The sequence below is a fragment of the Dermacentor albipictus genome, chromosome 3 (genome assembly GCF_038994185.2).
Source record: "Dermacentor albipictus isolate Rhodes 1998 colony chromosome 3, USDA_Dalb.pri_finalv2, whole genome shotgun sequence".
NCBI lineage: Eukaryota > Metazoa > Arthropoda > Arachnida > Ixodida > Ixodidae > Dermacentor > Dermacentor albipictus.
The window spans coordinates 125,738,690-125,761,145 of NC_091823.1; the positions used below are offsets into that span (position 1 = coordinate 125,738,690).

Here is a 22,456-nt window from a genome sequence, read left to right on the forward strand (position 1 = left end):
GCGTGCCCAGCTGCATAAATTTTCAGCAGTATAGCCGAAGTCCAAATAGCAACGTAGAGCAGCCGACATGAATCAGTGCAATAAAATTGTCCAGTGTTGTTGTTGACATAGTTGCGAAAGCCAAATAAGCTAATAAGTTTGAAAATAATTGTTCAATTCAGAAATAAATTAGGCATCAAGTGTTTAACGGGTCTGCATGTTTCAGACTTGACAAAAAAAAAAACTACAACTGCACAAAACGTAAAACAGGATCTCTTTATCGTTGATAATGCCGGAGAGCATACCATGAGGCATTTGAGGCCACTTATCAGTACATTTTTCTAGATATGGCTCTCACTTGAAATGCACCAAATTTTAAACACTTATACTCAGCGCGGAAGTAATATTTCGAAGCTGTTTGTATATATAAAAAAAAATGGCTGTGGCTTAGGTAAGGTTAAGCCCAGGATGCGAAGCATACTAGCCTTTATTTTAGTTGTTGAACCACTGTTTAGCCTGGTGAACTGCTGTTGCTTAGCTATATTTGGTTCGGCTAGACGAAGAAACAACTCATGCATTACTTCTTCGCCTTCAAGAGTGGAACGCGACAGCGTTCCCGTCGACCCGCCAAGGGGTGTAAGACAATGGGCTACAGGGCAGCGACTACGCGCCCCGCATTGGACGCGGTGAGCGTCGAGCAAAGCAGCGTTCGGCGCGGCAACGAAATGTGCGCCTGAGCAAGAGACGCACGCCTTAGAAACAGCTCGTTTCTAAGGCAACACCGCATTCACTAGAGGCGCTTTTGTACCGCTTTAAAGCATCGTACTCGTGGCTCAGTGGTAGCGTCTCCGTCCCACACTCCGGAGACCCTGGTTCGAGCCCGTCTTGCAAGAGTTGAGCCAAAGCCACTTCTCCTCTGTCGTGACGTCACGGTGTCACGTGATTTCATGGCGACACCGCCGCGCCTGAGGAGCTGGGTTGAGCTCTCGTAATATGCTTCGCATAAAAGTAAAATTGTTGTAAACATGCATTCGCTAGCACTTTACGAGAGTAAAATAGCTTCATTGTGTGTCGCATACTGACGGCCACATTTTCTACAGTTTTATTATTGTGACAGTAAAGATATGGACGCTCCACATCATTTTCTGCCGCATTGTGGCCGCATTGTGGCCGCGCGCTGCATGCTGTAGGTGCAAGGGAACTCTAGCGACGATGAGCTGAGTAGGATGGTGGCTTCATGGAGCAGCGTATTCTAGCGCACGCAAGAGAGGAAGGGGAAAGGGGAGGGGGAAAGAAGATCTGTACGCTCTAGGAGAGAGTGGAGGAGGGAAGGTTCGTGCGCATCTTCTCTCCGGCTGCGTCGGCAGAGTGCCGCCACGCGCGCCCTATATTGGAAGCAACCTGCGATGGCTTTGAAGGCTAGGTGACGCGAGAAAGCTGATGGCTTCGAGTGCGCTGTGTCCTCACGCGCCTAGTTTGCACTGAAGTAAGATGCGGCACGAAGGAGAAATTTACTCGCCGTTGTTGCCGCTCTTCATTACGACAGGGCTTGACAACGACAGTAAACAGTAATTGATTGCGACTTGTTCATGTTTGCCTGTGCGCGCGCGGCACCATGCTTGTTCATTCCGTTAGTAAGCGAATGTTTACAGCAGTTCATGGCACTGATAGAACTACCACCCTTACTTCGCATAGCTGTATAATAATTTGCTATCGTAATCAACGCACCTGCCGTGGTTGCTCAGTGGCTATGGTGTTGGGCTGCTGAGCACGAGGTCGCGGGATCGAATCCCGGCCACGACGGCCGCATTTCAATGGGGGTGAAATGCGAAAACACTCGTGTGCTTAGATTTACGTGCACGTTAAAGAACCCCAGGTGGTCGAAATTTCCGGAGTCCTTCACTACGGCGTGGCTCATAATCAGAAAGTTGTTTTGGCACGTAAAACCCCATAATTTAATTAAATTTTCAATCGCAATCAATGCTCGATATTTCGGGCGAAACTGCGCATTTCTAACTTTATTGGTTCTTTTTTGGAATTCGTTTGCTGCTCCTTCAGTGTCTTATGTATGCCATTGTTTACAAGCCTAAAAGTTGATATTTCGCCCTTGGATTGTCCATGTTGCTGATCCTGTTCTTTGGCTTATTTCTCGCGTGCACAGTGCACATTCTACGTGCCATTTTGAACGACGAAGCATCGATGCCGCCACTTGCCCTGTCAGGTTCTTCGCAGCGCCGAGTACTATATACGATGTACCATGTGTACATTCATCATCATCATCAGCCTGGTTACGCCCACTGCAGGGCAAAGGCCTCTCCCATACTTCTCCAACAACACCGGCCATGTACTAATTGTGGCCACGTCGTCCCTGCAAACTTCTTAATCTCATCCGCCCACCCAACTTTCTGCCGCCCCCTGCTACGCATCCCTTCCCTTGGAATCCGGTCCGTAACCCGTAATGACCATCGGTTATCTTCCCTCCTCATTACATGTCTTGCCCATGCCCATTTCATTTTCTTGATTTCAACTAAGATGTCATTAACTCGCGTTTCTTCACTCATCCAATCTGCTCCTTTCTTATCCCTTAACGTTACACCAATCATTCTTCTTTTCATAGCTCGTTGCGTCGTCCTCAATTTAAGTAGAACCCTTTTCGTAAGCCTCCAGGTTTCTGCCCCGTAGGTGAGTACTGGTAAGACACAGCTATTATACATTATACATGTATACAGCTATTATACATTGCCATTGTCCCTCTCTTCAGGGACAATGGCAACCTGCTGTTCATGATCTGAAAATGCGTGCCAAACGCACCCCAGCCCATTCTTGTTCTTCTGATTATTTCAGTCTCATGATCTGGATCCGCCTTCACTACCTGCCCTAAGTAGATGTATTCCCTTACCACTTCCAGTGCCTCGCTACCTATTGTAAATTGCTGTTCTCTTCCGAGACTGTTAAACATTACTTTTGTTTTCTGCAGATTAATGTTTAGACCCACTTTTCTGCTTTGCCTCTCCAGGTCAGTGAGCATGCATTAAAACTCGTCCCCTGAGTTACAATGCTAGGCAATATCATCAGCGAATCGCAAGTTACTAAGGTATTCTCTATTAACTTCTATACCCAGTTCTTCCCAATCCAGGTCTCTGAATACCTCCTGTAAACATGCTGTGAATAGCATTGGAAAAATTGTATCTCCCTGTCCGACGCCTTTCTTTATTGGGATTTTGTTGCTCTACTTATGGAGGACTACGGTGGCTGTGGAGCCGCTATAGATATCTTTCAGTATTTTTACATACGGCTCGTCTACACCCTTATTGCGTAATGCCTTCATGACTGCTGAGGTTTCGACCGAATCAAACGCTTTCTCGTAATCAATGAAAGCTATATATAAGGGTTGGTTATATTCCGCACATTTCTGTATCACCTGATTGATAGGGTGAATATGGTCTATTGTTGAGTAGCCTTTAGGGAATCCTGCCCGGACCTTTGCTTGACAGAAGCCTAAGGTGTTCCTGATTCTATTTTCGATTACCTTAGTAAACAGCTTGTAAGCAACTGACAGTAAGCTGATCGGTCTATAATTTTTCAAGTCTTTGGCGCTCCCTTTCTTGTGGATTAGGATTACGTTAGCGTTCTTCCAAGTTTCCGGTACGCTCGAGGTCATGAGGCATTGCGTATACAGGGTGGGCAGTTTTTCTAAAACAATCTGCCCACCCTGCTTCAACAAATCTTCAGTTACCTGATCCCCCCCTGATCCTGTGTTCATTACCGACAGTTCAAAGCCTCAGTGCGAGCGACGCCTGGTGAAATCGCACAACAGTAAAGGTTTGCGTATGGCACTTAGTGTTTACAAATCATTGAAGCATAACGTATTTCTTTTGCTTGCTCCTTCTATACTTATGACCTGTATATATATATATATATATATATATATATATATATATATATATATATATATATATATATATATATATATATATATATATATATATATATATATATATATATATATATATATATATATATGCTATTATTCGAAACATGTCTCGCTACGCAATTTGTTGCTGGGCTATCCCAACATTGTTTTATTATTTCTGGCTTCTTCGAAAATGCTTGCTGATTACTATTTATTTTCTTGATCAGGACTGCCTGTTCCCACGAGTGAAATAACAGCGGCGCCTATTACAAGTACATCAGGTTCTGTTTCGTCACCGGTGCCGTTGCCTCGGTGCGCACGGGGTCAATTCAACTGCCGAGACGGCGCCACCTGCATACCGAGCATGTTGGTGTGTGACGGCGTTCGTGACTGTCCCAACGGAATTGATGAAAAGTGCGGTAAGCGTCCGCATGTATATCAGCGCCACCTGACGCGCTGTTTATAAATTACAGGTGCCTACGCTAGATGAATCAAGTTGGTACAATGATGACATTCCTTCTCACCTACCATAAACCATTGTTGATCCTTCATACGTACAGACATAGGTTGTATTATCAGATTTTAAACTGTGGAAAGCATGAGCATAAAGGCGTTAGCTAGAAGAGTCAATAAATATGAAAACAGCTGAAATGAATATGAAGTGAAAAAATTCTTATGAGCCTGAGAGCAGCACTAGAGGTGTGACGGTATTTATTTCATAACCAAAGAAACTGATAAGAAGCAGCAGCTTCAATGGATAATGACATCCTTAAATCTCAATGCGGATGCGGTAAGTTTCATCACAAAAATCTAGCGCAATGTTATATGGAGTAGCTCATTGCGTTCCCCACTTGTCAGAAGGTTTTGTTTACTGTCGGTCAAAATACAATATTAGCTGAGTACTCAGGTATGAGTGACGACTCATATTCTGGCGCGAAACCTCTGATACATTCTCTTTCCAGTCTTCTATGTCATCGCTCTTTCTGTGTCCTCCGCTTTGGCAGCGGGTGTAGCGCTGCTTCTGCGATTGTCAATTCCTCCGTGTTCGCTTTGCGTCATTAGAGCTGGCTAATAATGCCGAGATAATTGTAATGAAAAGAATAGCAATGATAATATTTCCAGAAGAATTTGAGCATTGAAAATGCATTTATGAACACGTGATAAAAGTAGGAACAGCGAATTGCCATTAGGTTTATTAGGTTGCTGCACTGCTGAACGGTGACAAACTTTCCTGAAAGGAGGGCCCGGGCTGGGCAATTGCCAGCTAGATCCGCTTGCACTCAACAAGCTCCTCCCCCTCCTTCTCCCCTTGAATCACCATTATAATTTCAAAGCTACTCAGCACACACTTCTCTGATTACTTTCGTTTTTTCTCACCTTGTATAAAAAAGTTCGCATTCAGTACATTATCGGATTGTAAAAGTAACCACGATTTTTCATTTTTATTTCAATTGCAGCAAACGCCAATGTGTGCACAAATGATGAGTTTTTGTGTGCGAGCCGCACTCCAAGCTCTTGTCTTCCACGTTATGTTCTCTGCGATGGCAAGGAAGACTGCTTCGGAGGCGCAGACGAGTACCTGTGTCGTGGTGAGTAGCACTTCCACGCTTCAATGATTAGATTAAAAAGGTTCAAAGCTGGCACGGTCCTCATAGCTGAGGAGTTTCACAAAAAGGCGCATCAAGAAATTTTCCGGATTTATAACGCTGCAAGGCTACTCAGTGCGATGACATTCGTGTGCCGCTGTGATGCCAAAGTGAGGTCATAAGCTGTTAGTCCGGCTCGTACCCATGGCGTGAGGTCATCGAGGTTAGCGTGTGTAAGCTCAACAATGCTTCCTGAATCTATTGGAAGTTTTTTTCCCACAAAAAACGTTATGAACTGGCTTTTAAGAGGATCAGAAGTAAACGCAGCGTTCTCGTTAAAAACTAGTTCAGAACTGATATGTACCACGCAAGCAATATCAGGCTGCAATGTTGCGATGAAACGGTGCATGCATTTCTGATGTCGAATAACGCAGGGCCGAAGTCGGTCGAAATTTTTCTTTTATATGGCTTCAGAATAATTGCCATTACGCTGCAGCCGCAATAGCATTGCTTTTGAGCAAGTTACGTGCGTCATGTTTTAGACGAAGCAATTGCAGTACGCGTCTGCACGTTGACTTCACCGGGCCACGCAGATCCCTCTCTATGTGGCGGAGCTCAGCCAAAGTATATTACACTAAGTGGTGATAGATAGAATAGCTCATTGTTCTTCCTTAGGCAGTCAGCAGTGAATCAAGAAAAGTGAGAAAAGCACACCGCTTTGGAGCTCTGTGCGCAAAGCCGCACGTCACTGAAACCGAGTGGAGATTTCAGCATGACGTTGAGATTTCGGCATCAGCGAGACTGCGACAATTCGGCACAACTACTGCGCGTTCACGAAACCGGCCTTGAGTCGTTTACTTACTGAGCAAATTCACATCTCTGGTAAATTATATAAATAACGGAAGCGAATTACGCAGTTGCAGGGTATCTTGAAGAAAAATACGAGCATAGGGAAAGCAATAATAGTATTAAAAAAACTTTAAGCCTGCATTTGCTTATAGTACGAAATGGACCTAATGCGGTTAAATAGCTGTATTTCTTGGTCATTAATATCAAGACATACGGATAAACACTATACAAACCATCTGTTGTAATTACGCGTGCAGTGCGGAGCGGCGGAAGCACCATACCCGGAGCACGTCACTGCGGTAATTTTTTCCCGATACCCGAGAGAGCCGGGCACACCAATCTGATGCATTGTGTCTCTAACGAAAGCAAGTGTCCTTGTGATGGATTGTGAGGCGCATTCGATGCATTTTGTTTCTAATGAATGCAAGTGTCCTTGTGATGGATTGTGACTGCATTCGACCCCCTCTGCAATCGCCCAGTGGTCACAGTTGGCGCGAAAAGAATTGGTCGCCACGCGGTCCGAGTATCGCGTTTCAAACGCTGACCACTGTACACGCACGATGACGGAAACAAATCCCAAGTTATAAAGACCGTAGATTTAAGCGGTAGCCGAAGTTTTACAAAAACACGCTTAAGTTCAAACCACCGTCTATTATTGTTGCGGTCGTGCTGAAACTTGCCCGTGACTGCTAGAAAAATATGCTGTGGGCTTCCGCCAAAACTTTTTTATTCGCTTCGCTCTACGGTGGGTGCCATTGCCGTACATCAGGGGTATTCCCGCCTTGCCTAGTTTTTTGCTGCGTTCTCGCTTCCGCGCTTGAGCAAAATTTATATTCGAAATCCTCGCGCTTCTCGTTTCGAGCTACGAGCGTAGGAAAAACTTATTGCTATACCGATTCTTGTCGCTGAAAGCATTATCACGAGATGCTCACCCGCATGACTCTCCAGTGGACGTGCGATTACGTCATTACTGGTGGGTGCTCGCAAACTAGCAATACTGCCTTGAATCCGGCTCTTTATTTTTTGTTAGGCGCAGTGTTGTCGATATAATATTGTCCAGCAATGTAACAATTGATTGGTGCAAGTTTCTCACTCGCTTTGTTTCTCTGACATGCGTGCTTCACTGAATTTGGTAGCGGGCTCTGAACGGCATGCCTCCCTTTCGCTACGGCCGCATGTGCCTAGCACCGTATTCTTTAAGGAGGTGCTTCATTTTCCATTCGTGTGGCCTTTCTGCATTAGTTTGAAGATGGCTTAGAGGACGCAGGATCACCAGCTTTGCTGCAATGACACCTTCTGAAGGACATATCATAAAAGTGGAACATGGTATTGAACATTTGAAAGTAAGGTCCTAGTCCTGTAAAACCTACATAAGCGTGCATGCAGTCGCTACTTTTTTCGCGCCGGACAGATGATGTGAGCGAAAAGATCCGTAGAGAGTTTCCTGATACGTTTTATTTGGTGTTTAGTAACAAGAATAAGTCTTCTCGTATTACTGAAATACTAAGAGCAACACTTCCTGCCCCCTATTTTTGTGACGCGTGCGACGCCATCTCTTTCGGAGGGCCCCCCGGGAAGAGTGTATGGACCTTGGCAAAGCGCAACCAAGGAGACCAATCGCAATTTTGTTGACCAGTATCAAGTGTACCCATAGAAGTGGACACCAACTGCCTGCGGAAACAATTACGACGCAAAATAAAGCAAGAACTTTGACAAAATTGTATCAAGCAGTATACATATATGCTGGCAGGCATTTGGTGAATAATGGGGATGAATTACGGTTGTGAAAACAGCAAATATACACGAGATATCCACGCGGCAGCCGCCAAGTTTTCGCCGAACAGTTTAGGAAAAAAGATGCGATGGGCTTCGGGTACATGGCAGAAAATGCTGGTGCGCCCACTCGTGCCCAGGCTTTCTGCGTTTACCTATCCACTCACGCTCGATGAAAGACGTCTGGAGAAAAATTGGAGAACATGAATGGAAGACACAACCCTACGCGACACTACATAAAACAAAAATAATTTTTGTGAGTGTAAATACAGCTGTAAAAGCTAATTATTCCAGTGTGCGCGTGTAGTCATCAATAAGCATGTATAAAACTGCATAACATCCGTAGATTGTTTGGCTCAATTCTCAGCAAAAGAATAGTTTGCTTGTTGTTGCTCTGAATTGGTCACTATGAAGAATTTGCATGCTCTAAAGAAAATTTCTACCCTGTGTGTACGCATTTCTAAGAGGGAAAGTCTCAACCTGAAATGAATAAATGATAGCTCTACACAGTTCCTTCATTGATTTTAATATGTGCAAACATTTAGATTTTTCATTTATTTCATTTATTTTTCCCTTAAAGGCCCGAAGGCATTACATAAGGGGGGAGCAAAATCAAGGTCAAAGAGAAAGAAATTTTTTTTTGACAAAAGAGAACAATAACAAAAAAAAGAGTATGTAACAGTAAAATGTCCTTGTCACGCGTATACAATGCAAAGTGAAATTCACGGGATTGAAACAAGAGAAAAAAAGAAAAAGATCATACAATCAGTATAATTAGCGAAACAATATTTCTATTCTAAAAGCTGGCTTAACTTATATAGTTGTTTCTACCATAACCTATCAGAATGCCCGCACTTCCTGTGCCTCAACGGGGGTCTCTGTTGGTGGAGCGTTCGGAAGCCATACCCCTCGTGCCATTGTCCTGGGGACTACGAGGGCCGTCGATGCCAGATCAACAAAAAGCACGAGCTAGAGGATAAGCCGCAGGCGCTCCAAGGTAACGTCCCTGTGTTATAGTTTGAGGGCAAAAAAGTGCCGACTTGGCCTGGTTCACAAACGTGGAAGCTAAGTACAGTAACAGCGCGTGGGACAGGGCCAAAGAGAAGGAAATGGACCAAAGGCTCACTTTTTGTGAACCTTTATATCTTGCCTTATGCTCAATAATCTACTTCTAAGTCAGGGCTTAGTTCGTTTGGTTATCTTTTGTTCTGTCTCATGCGCATAGCAATTTGAGTGATGCCACTCGTAATCTACTGAAGATAATTCTGTTAATACGCCGTATTTGTGCATCTATGCTAGATGCCGAGATTTAAGTGGAATATTGTTACCTTTTAGCGTATATTGAATGCCAAAATTTGAACAATTACATGTGTTTTCTGTCCTTTTCTTACTCCTCGGAGCGGCAACTTGGATGTGTGCGTGTGTGCATATGCGTGTGTGCGTACGCGCGCACACGCATATGCACACGTCTGTGCAAGAGTTCGGGGGGGGGGGAGGGGGGGGGCGTCTGCATGTTTCTGTTTCTCAATTGTTAGAACATGCCAATCCGCGCTTTATGTTTTGTAGACATGAAATGCTTTTAGCTCCCTTGATCGGCGACCTACAATAGACATTCAGCCAAAATTAAGAGCTGTTGTACGCGAACGAAATGAGAAGATTGGGGCTTCGTTGCGAGAGCGAAATGATATCACCCGGGGAACAAGTCAAAGCTTACGAAAATGCGGTCTCTGGCACCACAGCCCTTGTACAGGACCGTATTACATACGCAACTTACTGCTCAAACAAGTTGCAAAACTAATATTGCTTCCGATTTCTTCCTAATATTTGTTTATAATATAACTCACGTTGTTTTGCTACTACGCTGAAGGTTTATTTGTCAGTTGCAATAGGCAACGTTCAAAAGGCAGTTACCATACACTTGGTTGTCATCTTTTGGCGCCGAGCCAGGGTTGCCTGCGCTGTTTTCGACGCCAGCGCACCGTGAGTTCCACAGCGCGGCTTTGGCGCCGCCTTCTTGGATAGATGGCGCCACTCTATGTGACCAGGCCGGCAGCGTCCGGCGCGCCGCGGATGGCTCTGAGGTGGTTGTGATGGTTGTGAGATGGTTATTAGTAAGCGTCCTAATAACATTAACCAATCTGCTTAGCCGATATCCATTTCAGGCTTACATTTATTCTGAATTACGGGAGAGGCATTAGCATACTTTAATTAAGCTCCTGTGTGATCACTAATAATTTCCCGTTTATTACTTCAAAATCCGTTGTAAACTTTGTGTTGACCAGCTACTGCTGTGCCGAGTGTTATCAGCAAATTGTCATTATGTACAATACTGTGGTCAGTTCGAAGCATGATGCCTGTCTCCTTGTCATGGCGCTGCGGAGCTTTTAGCCCACCGAAAGTCCCACATCAGGATCAATACAAGCTATTGAATTCAAGTAAACTAAAACGGAGACTTTTCGACACTAAAGTATGCCCCATGATTCTGTTTTGTCCTACCCATTTCATCAAGCGCGGTTCGCATTTCTTTTTGCTCTTAAAACAAAAATCCTGCCTTGTGGGATTTCGCTTTGCTTTAAAAGCCTAAGTGAAAGCACTTCTGAGTTCCTCATAACACTAGAACCTAACGCTTGCAAGTTACGTTATAAGCACCAGAAGATATCTATGGCAGGCAAACACACTGTTGCATTAATCTTGCACCCTGACTAGCCTGGCTTTGTTGGAACGGGTGTTTCAGTTTCGTAGAGAACATGGGAGCTCTTGGGTGCCAATTTGAACACCATTCAAAAACCTTCTGAAAAATTTTCGCAAAGCGAAAATTGTTCCTGTTGCCCACAAAAATGCTGAAACTCAGCCTAAAGCTTGGTGCTGCACTGGCAACTTCTCACAAAAAGGTGAACCTGCCATCCCCACATGCAAGAGCTATGTTGTAGCTTTTTCGCTCTGTGACATTACGATTCCTGCATATCTTATAATCTACAAACTCTACAATCTACAAACTCTACTCTAGAAATCTACAAACAAACTTTTCCGATATCACTACTGGTGACGTGAAATAAGGAAAGAAAAGGACCCAAATATGCTCAGTCTGTACAATGTTTCATATCTCTAAAGTCTGCAATTTATCGACCCAAACGGCAATCGATGACTCCTTATTATTCCTTTATCTTTTAATTTCGTTCAAAACACCAGAGATGGCACAATAATTTACCTTCGCAAAAAAAGGATTTGTCTAATAATTTCTGCCTAATTCAAAATTTTTTCTCGCAGATGTTGGCTCAAGTGGCCCTATCGTGACTGGTATTCTTGTCGTGCTGGCCTTCGTACTAATAGGAGCAGTGGTCATGGTTGCAGTTTTGAGGAGACGACGTGCAGCAAGATTGTGAGCTTCGCACCTGCTTTACAATGCATGCTTTCCTAACATAAGTTGCGAAAACGAGGTTGCTGTGTTGTTTTTACATATACTACATGTATGCGTTGTGTGCCAGGAAGCGCTGATGTAAATAACTAAGGACCGTGCACTAGATATAAATGTCCAGTTTTCTGTTCTTACTAGCGCATTCTTCGAGGCACTTCACAATACGCAAACTAACAGTTTAATATGCTCACACAATTATTAAAACTTCTTAGTGAATTTGTTGTAACTGCTGCTGTGAAGATAGCCAATACTTAAAGCATGTTTACTCATGACGAATTTTTATTATAGAACATTGTCAATATCGATATATCCAATAAAGTTCACCTGTCTTGTACATTCGATTTCTATTTTCAAAGATCCAATAGTAAATTCTGCGGCAATGTATACTTTCTGGTTACCGGCAAAGCTATTCAAATACAGCTTTTTCTTGCTTGCTGAACTGGACCACATATTTTTTCTTAACACCTCGTATAGTTAACAACTTGTAAGCAAACATACACGCTTTCCCCCGACGTTAAACAATTTTATTTTTATATTTGAAGGAAACCGCACTCACTTCAGGAAGGAAAACTTATACGTTGTTACATAGTGCTCTGTGTAACCCTATTCAGTTTCGAGTTAAGCGTTCTAACCCAGATAGCATAACAGGCCCAGACCATTAGCTGTTACGGTATTAGCTAAACTATGTAGGTAATTCTATCAACACAAAGCAGAAATGTACGCATTTATTTTGAGAGTTGACAAGAAAGCACGATGATTGTGAATGATGTTTTTCTTCACTTTAGGAACACTCCTCTGTACATCAGTAATCCATCCTTCAACGCGCAAGCTCAAGACACACGTAAGTTGGTGCTTTGGAAGTGTTATTACTTTTCAGCATTGCCAATGACGGTAAGCTGCAGGCATTGTCTTTGCAACATTATATGATTAGATCCAATTTTAAAACTACGAAATGAAGTATATTCAAAACTTATAAATATAAAGCATTATATTATATGAAAAGCACCAATATTGGCAGGAAGCTAGAAATATGGGATTACCTACACGGTTTTAACCAGGAATGTCGCTGTAGGTCCTGGGATAACCCCAACGACATCACTTCTCCGACTGCCATTGTGCTTCTATCAAGTGGCCGTGACACTGCTAAACATTACAATGTCTTTGAAGATCGTTCGGCTCCTCAAGTCCGGCTTATACCACTGTTAAAATTAAGCCATTTGCGGGGCTCTATGGAGCACGTCCATTGAAGACTTTTAGTTAAACCTACGGGAACGCAAATGTAAAGGCATTCAAATTAAGAAGCCAACATGCAAGAATATCTTCCGTGTAGTATTTCTAGTTAAAAGACGTGCATTGCGCCGTCTGGCGCGTTGTGCCAAACATAATGAAGCAATGGCCATCCATTAGCAACCATCTTGTTGTTTGTGTACCGACGTGTCTGGCCACATCTACGGGCGCCAGAATAACCAAGCGATCTTAGGAATTTGCTAAACTCACCTCTAACAAACGTTGCAGGTAAGCTTAGGGGAAGCGATACCTCATTTCTACAGGTATTGAGTGTAGCGTTCTTAGATAAAGGACACAATAGACGGAAAGTATTGCTATGGAACTGGCGTCCATCTTGTCTACCATTTTATTCTCACTTCCTTCTTCTCATCTCCTGAACCCAGACTCCTGCGCTTCTTCATCTTCTATTCCAAGGGTCATACCACTACACCCTTCCAGGTTCCTTTTGCTAACTCCTCCTGGGGTAATATTTGAAAACGTTTCCAATCGAAGCACATTCAACTGAGCCACGTTCTCCAATGTACCACACAGTCTTCAATATTCCTTTCTGTGTGGCTTTGTCACAGAGTAAGGACCATAAAATTTGGCACTGGATTCTCTTACTCCTTCACTAACTAGAATGACGTCGGTGACTTGAATGTCTGGGATATCTGAGCAACGTCTCTTGTCAAATTTTTTTTTATTCGTTTACGGTACCTCTTCTCCTGCGATTTCTGTTTCCTCTCCTCGACGATCTTGAGATTTTCTCACAGCCCCAGTTCATGGTCCGCCTGAAGAATAGGGGTTTCTCCTGAAGAAGCGAACTGCGGGCTGCATCCCAAGCCACTGGTGTAGGAGCGATTGGGATGTCTTACAGCTGCTTCTAAAGAGCATTTCCAACCACCAGGGAAACTATCGTACATCCTGATGTATTGTTTCACATCTCGTATAGCACGCTCTGCAAGCCCATTCGCTGCGGGAGGGTATGGCGCACAGAATTGGATTGATATATTGTAGTCTCGAGCCCATCTTGCTAGCTTTTCACTCTTGAACGCTGGACCATTGTCACATACAATCGTCCTGGTTGTCCTAAACATATCCCGTTCGAGAAGGGCGATGATACTATTCGCATCTTCTTTTCCTGCCCGTGCCGCGACCATCTTGGTGCATTCATCTATGGCCAGAAGAAAAGCTTGCGTTTTTCGGACTCCTTCTCCTTTCTTATTTAGCTCGGCGAAATCCAGGTGTGTAACTTCAAAAGGCACGTTCGAGTGGCAAGGTATTATCATGGCGTCCGCAGGCTGCTTATATTTCACTTTGTTAAATTGACAAATGTGGCATGCACGAACGTATCAATTGACGTCTTCTTTCATGTGAGGCCACGTAAATCTCTTGACTAGCTTGTTGTAGGTGCGCCAAAATCTGTCGTGTCCTCCAGATTCTGGGCTATCGTGGTACAAATAAAGCACCCGTCAAACCAGCGTTGGCGGGACTTGATAGCGACCTTCCATTAAAATCAATTGTTTAGTGCCTTCCCACAATTTAATTTCATTGATTTCTTCCGATTGTTCGTTGTTGGCCTGTATCATCAGTCTAGACATTGCATCTCCATCAGTCAAAAGGGGTCCTGGTCTGTGGGAGATAGTGAAATCGAACTGCTGCAAATAGTTCACCCATCTGGCGATACGTCCCTTAGGTTGGGTCATATTCAAGAGATGAGTGAGGGCCTGGTGGTCGGTGAACAAAGTAAACTTCGCACCTTTTAGGTACGTACGGAAGTACTGAATTGCTTTAAGGGCTGCAAAAGCTTCCTTTTCAGTAGTGGTGTCGTTGACTTCAGGTGGCTTGAGGGTGTAGCTGTAGTAAGCTACTACGTGTCGCTTTTCTCGGCCGAATGCTTCTGGACATTTCTGGTGCAAGACTGCACCTGTCCCATAGTGTGAGGCATCGGTATTCAGTTCAAAGGGTAAAGTGAACTCTGGTATGCGTAGAATAGGGTCAGCAGAGATTCTGTGCACCAGATCACGGTAGACTCTCTCGCATTCTTCATCCCACTCAGATGGAACTTCTTTCTGCGTTAGGCGCGTGAGGCATCTTGTATTGATGGCAAAGTCTTTTATGAAGGGTCTGAAATGTCCTGCTAATCCCAAAAACACACGCAATGAGTGTACGTCATATGGTTTTACCAGTTGGGATATCCTCTCGACGGACTCTTGTTTCGTGCTTTTGGTGATCCCATCAAAGACTCTTCCAAGAAACACAACTTTTCTTTGAAAGAACGCACTTTTCTTAAAATTAACCTTGAGGTGTGCCAAGCTCAAGGCATTTAATACCTGGGACCGGTGTTCCCGAAGCTCCGCCTGTTTTGGAGAAGACGATAATATCGTCTATGTACATGTTACAAAAGACACTTAGGAAAGGCTTCAGGACTTCGTTCATAATCTTCTGGAACCATGCTGGTGAGGTTTTCCAGCCAAAATTAAGCCGGTTATAGTCGTACAGGTCGAAGGGCGTGATAAAAGCAGTGTACATTTTTGTTTCTTCGGTTAGCGGTATCTGCCAGAAACCTTTACACAACTCAATAGGTGAAAAACATCGGCAACCACCTGTCTCATCTATAATCGTGTCTATCTTCGGCATGGGAAATGGTATAAGTACTGTCTGTCGGTTGAGAACCCTGTAATCTGTACACAGTCTGACAGTTCCATCTTCTTTCGGCGCAATAGCTATGGGAGAGGCGAAGGGTGACACCGAAGGCCGAATTATATTGGCGTCTAGCATCTCCTGCAATTCCTTCTTCAACCATATCTTGCGCTCTCTTGACATGTTATAAGGTGATTTTCGGATGACGGTCTTGTCGGTTAGTTCGAAAGGCACCTTGTGTGACGTCATCGCTGGTGGATAGCTTCCTATGCATACCAGTTCAGGATAGGTCGTTGCAATATCCTCCGCGCACTTGACAACTCGCAGGTTATCTTTTCTATCCGGTTGTCTCTTGCCTTGATAGTCCTTCCACTAAAATAGCATTGTCCCAGTATACGTTGATCTTTAGTTTCTTTATATCTGGTCCGGATAGCAGAAAGTCATACGTCACCTCCTCAATCACCAGTACTTCACTCTCTATTTCATGACCTTGGAACTCAATGTTTACTGAGGCCCATTGATTATGCTCTGTCACTTTTCCATCGTAGCCTTGCACCCGTAGCACTCTTCCACTATGCAGGTGACTTGCGTCTACCAGCTTGGCATTTATTATAGACGCAGAAGCACCGCTGTCAACCAAAGCCATCATATGTCTGTTTCCCACTTTGACAGGGATGTGAAGTAGGCTAGAGCAAGTTAAATAAACAGTCTCAGTTGTGGTTATTGGGTCGGACTGATCACCCTTGTTTATCAGTTTCTTGTCGTCGGAGCCTCTTCAGCGTCCCAAAATAGGGGGACAGGGTCGCTGTCGACATTATTCACCCGACCTCTGGGAGCGCGCCAACCCAAGTTCTCTGTGCCGCATGCAAGGCGGCGCGGTTGTCGATGATTACAGCTTGACCAATCCGCGCCGGACCGTGTGAAGTGACTGCTTGAGCTAGCGCTTATATTTTCTTCTGAAGTAAATGGTATGTCGTGAAGGGACTCCAGGAGCCCGTCCATAGTTTCAGGTTACCGTATTTGCACTTGCTTCAGGACTTGCGCGTGCAGTCCCTGCATTATTAGTGCTACTACGGCAGAAGGAGGAAGCATAGGCTCGGCCAGCTTTAAAAGGCGGCGTTTGTCAAATAAATAATCGACGAGGGAGCCTTGCTTGAATTTGAAATTAAGCGCGGCGTCCCACCTTTGCACTGGGTTGCTTCGGAATGACGTCAAGAATTTTCCTTTCCACTGATTCCAAGAGTTGCGAGCCTCTTCAATAATGTGCAAATCATACCGCTTCCGTGCAACACCGCTTAAGTAACTACGCAAGTTAGTATACTTGTCCTCATTAGAGTGCCAGTTGTTCTTCCGAGCGGCATATTCATAAAATTCAAGCCAACCTTCTGGACTTGAAGACATGCCGTCGATCGCATCGGGTTCTACAAATTTAGTCAGCAGCTTCTCAGCGTTTAAAGAGCTTATAAGCGATGTCACCAGCTGGTTCTGTTGCGAAATCTGTTCTTGTTGTAGCCAAAGAGCTTTAAAAACGAGGCTCAGCTCTTCCGCCGACGACTGTAATCCAGAGACCTTTCGATGCATTCGTTGAAGAACTAATTCGCCGAAGATCGCCAGACGCTAGTTCACTTTCACAGCACCCTTCCGACGTAGTCCATCAGTGTCAATGGAAGCCTTCTCTAAAACCAGGTTCACGAGTTCTGCCGAGTTGAGTTCGTGAGGTAGTTCCGCCACTGGTTCATCTTCAGCTTGGTATCTCGAAAAGATGATCTTCTCGGCGGAGGTCTCCTCAAGGAAAAATGTCACCCACATGTGGGAGTCCACTGTCGGCTGCGCCAAAATAATGTAGCGTTCCTAGTTAAAGGACACAATAGACGGAAAGTATTGCTATGGAACTGGCGTCCATCTTGTCTACCATTTTATTCTCAATTTCTTCTTCCCTTCTCCTGAACCCAGACTCCTGCGCTTCTTCATCTTCTATTCCAAGGGTCATACCGCTTCATTGAGGATGAACGATAGCTTAGTCATGTTCACTACCAGCTCAGACGTGGAAGCCAGATGTGCCTTAGTGATTGAAAACGCTGATTCTTCGCGTAGGTATAGATGACAGACGTTGAACATCCCAAATAAGGGACGGTTGCATAGAATATGTCAACCATAGAAACGAAATAACGTACGCAACATGCAGGGTGAAGACAACACTATTTATTTGCCTATTTAATGCGTTTGCAGTGGCCTGCAAACCTTATAAGCTGTATATTTTGATCGGTTGCACTTGTCCATTATGGTTTTCAATCAGTGTCCCATTCGCTCATGATATGAATGCCGCGAATCGACAGACGACGTCTCGTATTAAACGAGGAACCGTGTTCCGGACATACTACCTTCGCACATTATTGCAAACTTCCTTGACGTAGCGTCAAACACGAGGCCAGGAAGGAGCCACGGTAATCCTAGCGTCGAACTCGACAAAGTGTTCGGGATCGAAATTACATTAACGAGAAGTACGGCGTTACCTGCTTGATCAATCAATAAGCGAGCACATGATATGGTATACGTAAAGGTAAACTGATCGACAAATGTGACAGGAATGCTATTTCCCACTTTAGCTTTCCTGGGAAAAAAAGGGGTGGTTATGCTTACGTCATTCTTATTCGTCATGGTTCTTTACAACCAGTATACTTACGGCACTTTACTGCATAATGAGATTACGCACGAGGGCTATTGCATTCATCTTTTGTTGACTTTTCAAGTGCTGCTTCTACTTGCCAATAAAACTTGAAACGTCCTAACCATCGTAAAAACTCGTGAAGTTCTGGCTCTTCTTTCCCAAGTCAGACGAAGCTAAGGAAACTTAAAAAGACGTTTGCGCCCAGTATTGTTCCGTATATATCCTTTTACAGGATCGAATCCCGGCCACAACGACCGCATTTCTATGGGGTTGAAGTGCAGAAACGCCCATGCACCATGCATTGCGTCCACATTAAGGAATTGCACGTGGACAAAATTAACCCGGATTGCCTCACTACAGTGTCCCTCGTAATCAAGTCGTGGTATTGGCACCCAAAACTCCAGAATTCAATTTTTAGCTATAGAATGCTTTTAGCTACCGTTGTCGGGGACCTTCGAGTGGCCTTGGGCCGAAAGTCAATATCGCTCTCTGGCCCCCAACGCTTTGTACAGGACCACAATGCATACGCTAGTTGCTGCCCAAACAAGTTACAAAATATGTTGCTTCGAAATTTTCGGTAATATTTGTTCAGAGTATCACTCAAGCTGTAACTTCTAATACGCTTAAATTTTATTTGTCACTTCGAATAGCCCCGTTCAATAGCCAGATACTGGACACCATAGCTTAACTGTCATCTTTTGGCGCTGAGCGCTCAACGCCTGCGGTCCGTGAGTTCCGCGGTGCGGGTTTTGCGCCTCCTCGAGAGATGGCGTCACGCTGCGTGGCGCCTCTTTCAGTCACTTCTACCTGCCGCGATGGTAGCGGTTATGGTGTTGCGCTGCTTAGCACGAGATTGAGGTGGCTGCATTTCGATGGAGGCGAAATGCAAAGAAAGGAAAGTGCGCCATGCATTGGGGGTGCGTCAAAGACTACCTTGGTGGTCAAAAATAATCCGGAGTACACCACTACGACGGGCCTCATAATCAAATCCGGGTTTGGGCATGTAAAATCCAACAATTCAATTTATTCCTCTTCTAGCTGGGCAGTGCGCTCTGTCTCTCGGGGGTCTTTCGCTGCCTTTCGTGGAACCTTCAGCCAGTTTTCTTCTAGCTGGGCAGCGTCTATATGAACCAGTGTGCCATATGATGAGGCGTGCCTGTGGTGCGGTGCGCTGTGGTGGGGTGGGCCATTGCGCACATGCACTATACCCATTTTAATGGTGTGGCTAGTATCATCTCCAACCAATCTGCTTTGCCGGTTGCCATTTCATGCTTACATATGCTCTCGACTACGGGAGAGGTAGAAATTTTTATTACTATTTTATTGCTCGCTAAAGCAATTCAACGCTGGAAAAATATAGGAGAGTGGGCAATTTATACGTTTATTGCTATCTCGCACTTTAAAATATCATCGTTTTCCACATTACCAATAAGCGCTTTTTATGTAACAGTGGTGGCGTACGAAGCATCACAGAGAATGTTTTTTTTTTTGTCTTCTCTCTTTTCAACTATTGGCGCCACGCTACTGTACCCTTCATTCAATACTTTCGTCGATAATATTTGTCAATGTATTTCGTTGTAATTCACCATTATTTGCGACAATCTACAATTTCATAAAATTTACACTACTAATATACGGTAAAAGTTTTGGATGAGAAAAATAAAACCTACCAATGTCGAGAAGAATAATTTAGGAGAATCCTACGTTTAGTTTGGCAAAATTGAAGAAAACTAGTAGATTTCAACATTATCGATGCATTGAGCTTGTGACTCCATGGCTTCGCAAGTAAATAATGATTTCCAATTTCTTTACCTACTCATAATCTGTAGATCGGACAAAAGGATGTGTGACTTAAATGTTTATGCTTAACTGTTACTTTATTTACTTACCTTTTCTTTTATATTCATTTTCACTAAAATGCACTTATGCTAGAGGAAATTTCAGCATGCCTGGTGATCATTCTTAAGTTCTGAGGAATCTTCAAAAATTTGGTGTGGTAGATAGCATTATTCATTTCGTTGAGCTGGATTATTCAAAGAGATGGACATTACTTACACAGAAAATTGAAATACACATTCAAATTTTAACCGAAAATTGGCTAATTGTTTATTAATTTCTTTATTGCCCATATTGCAACTTAACGAATTCTAGCTGGTGAGTTTGCAAGGCGTGTCTACTTGAAATGAATTTCCAGGATGACATCTGTTTCTACATATTGTTTTCCAAAACCTAAAAAGGGTTGTACATGCTGCCATCTAGCGAAAGCGTGGAGACATAGTTCCCCGTAGCTGCGCGTGGTCGGTGATTTGACAGCGCGTGCTCTTCTTCTTGAGATAGAGCACGTATGAGAGACCATCAAACGTGTGCGTATGTGAGTCCTCGTCTGGCCGTCTCGCTCCTCCTTCCTAGCTACAACATGCTGTCAGAACAGGTTCCAGCAGGGGACATCGGCTCCTAGTCCTCCTCCGTGCGAAGAACAATGCCAGGAACGAAACGCTGGTGAGTTGCTCCATATATGCATATCTCGGTAATCAAGCAACGCGACCCTTTAACGTTCGCGGTCATGGCGTCATTCGTAATTGAACCGCCAGACGCCTTCAACTTTTAGTCGCCGAACGAGTGGCCGATGAGCTTCGAAGAGCCTTGACGACCTCACAGCCACATTACAGAGGCTAAAGATGAGACTGATGCGATACCAATACGAGATTGCGTATCTTCCAGGCAAAGACCTTCTGGCCGCAGACGCGCCTTCCGGAGCACCTCTCCAAAAAAAATAGAAGACACAGGGCTCGACGAAAACGTGGAAGCTTTCGTATGCTCTTTGGAAACGTATTTTTCCATAAAGGAGCACTGCCTTCAATGGTTAAAGGCATCCAAACAAACAGACCCTGTTTGTGCACAACTTTCCCGGTGGAGCAAGAAAGAAGAGTGGCCCTCCAGGCGAGATTTACCAGCGGACCTAAAACCCTTCTACGAGCATCGACACCAGCTCACTCTGGAGAACGATTTACTCCTCTACGCTGCTCGGGTTGTCGTCCCTGCCTTTTGCCAAAACGAAGTCCTACGACTCTTACATGAAGTACACTTCGGCATAACAAAGACACTTGCCCGAGCCAGAGATTGTCTGGTGGCCCACTATAGGAGCTTATGTCATCTCCCTGGTGTAGCAATGTCAGCAATACACCGAAACAACAAGTAAAAGAAAAATGCCACTAAAAAGTTCCGAATTACCAGACAGACCCTGGCAACGCATTGCAATGGACTTGTTTCACTATAAGAGCCAGTGGCGGTTGATAACAACAGAATATTACTAAAGATACCATGAACTGGTTCGGCTCGAGCAGCTTACATCCGCAGCTGTAGTCAACCACCGCAAGTCATTTGTTGCAAGCCACGGCATTCCTGAGGAAGTGGTTTCCGACAACCAGCCGCAGTTTCCGTCGACTGAGTTTTCACTCTTAACTCAGGACTACGCCTTCAAGCACATACCTCTAGTCCTCACTATTCTCAGAGCAATAGACTTGCTGAGGCTGCCGTAAAAATCATCAAGACTTCTGTGACAAAGACGGAAGACCCTTAATTGACGCTTCTAGCTAACAGGTCGACTCTTTTGAAGAAAGGGTATAGCCCTGCGGAACTACTGATGGGTCGTCGGCTAAGAACCAAGTGTCAGCTTAGTTCCACCAACTGACACCTCAACTGCCGGATCAAGAGAGACTTCGGGAGTTTGAGGGACAGTACCGGAAACGTCAAAACAAAGACTTGACAGACATCACGGAGTCCGCGACTGCCCCGAGATATTCTACGGAGACGACGTCTTGTTGACAGACCTCAAGTGCAAAGCGACAGTAAAAGCCCCAGTCGATGAGCCTCGGTCTTACTGGGTTAACACCGACACTGGTGTTGTACGCAGGAGCAGGACCCAAATAGTTCGCAATTCCCCTGCTAAAACCAACGCAGAAAGCGTTTGTATGAGTGACGGTGTAGCAGACACCCGTTCGTGTTGTCAAGACACTTCCCACATGCATACTATAAGTGGCAGGTGTGTGAAGTCGTCTGCTGCAGCGAAGTTCGCTTGCTCTGTTGGGGAGACGTACATGCTGTCATCTAGTGAAAGCGGGTAGACATAGTTCCCATTGACTAGGCGTCGCTGGTGATCTGGCAGCGCGTGCTCTTCTTCTTGAGATAGAGCACGTCTAAGAGACCATTAAATGTGTGCGCATGTGACTCCTCGTCTCGCCGTCTCGCTCTTCCTTCCTGGCTACAACAGAAAGAAATACATAGGCGTTCCCGTTAGTTTTGTGCTTCATTGCATAAAAGAGCGTCTGGTATGAAAAAAAGGAAGCGGAACAGCCGCCCATTTT

At 44.5% G+C, this 22,456-nt stretch overlaps 1 protein-coding gene across 1 annotated transcript in view; it reads left to right on the top strand.

The window, feature by feature from the left end:
* LOC135909440 (MAM and LDL-receptor class A domain-containing protein 1-like) overlaps nt 1-22,456 on the top strand; it is a 194,926-nt gene that overhangs the window by 169,588 nt on the left and 2,882 nt on the right. Inside the window, exons 60-64 of the mRNA XM_065441395.2 lie at nt 4,120-4,311; nt 5,350-5,481; nt 8,945-9,097; nt 11,368-11,479; nt 12,301-12,356. Of these exons, the coding sequence (XP_065297467.2) occupies nt 4,120-4,311; nt 5,350-5,481; nt 8,945-9,097; nt 11,368-11,479; nt 12,301-12,356 (645 nt within the window). The remainder of the gene's footprint in view (nt 1-4,119; nt 4,312-5,349; nt 5,482-8,944; nt 9,098-11,367; nt 11,480-12,300; nt 12,357-22,456) is intronic.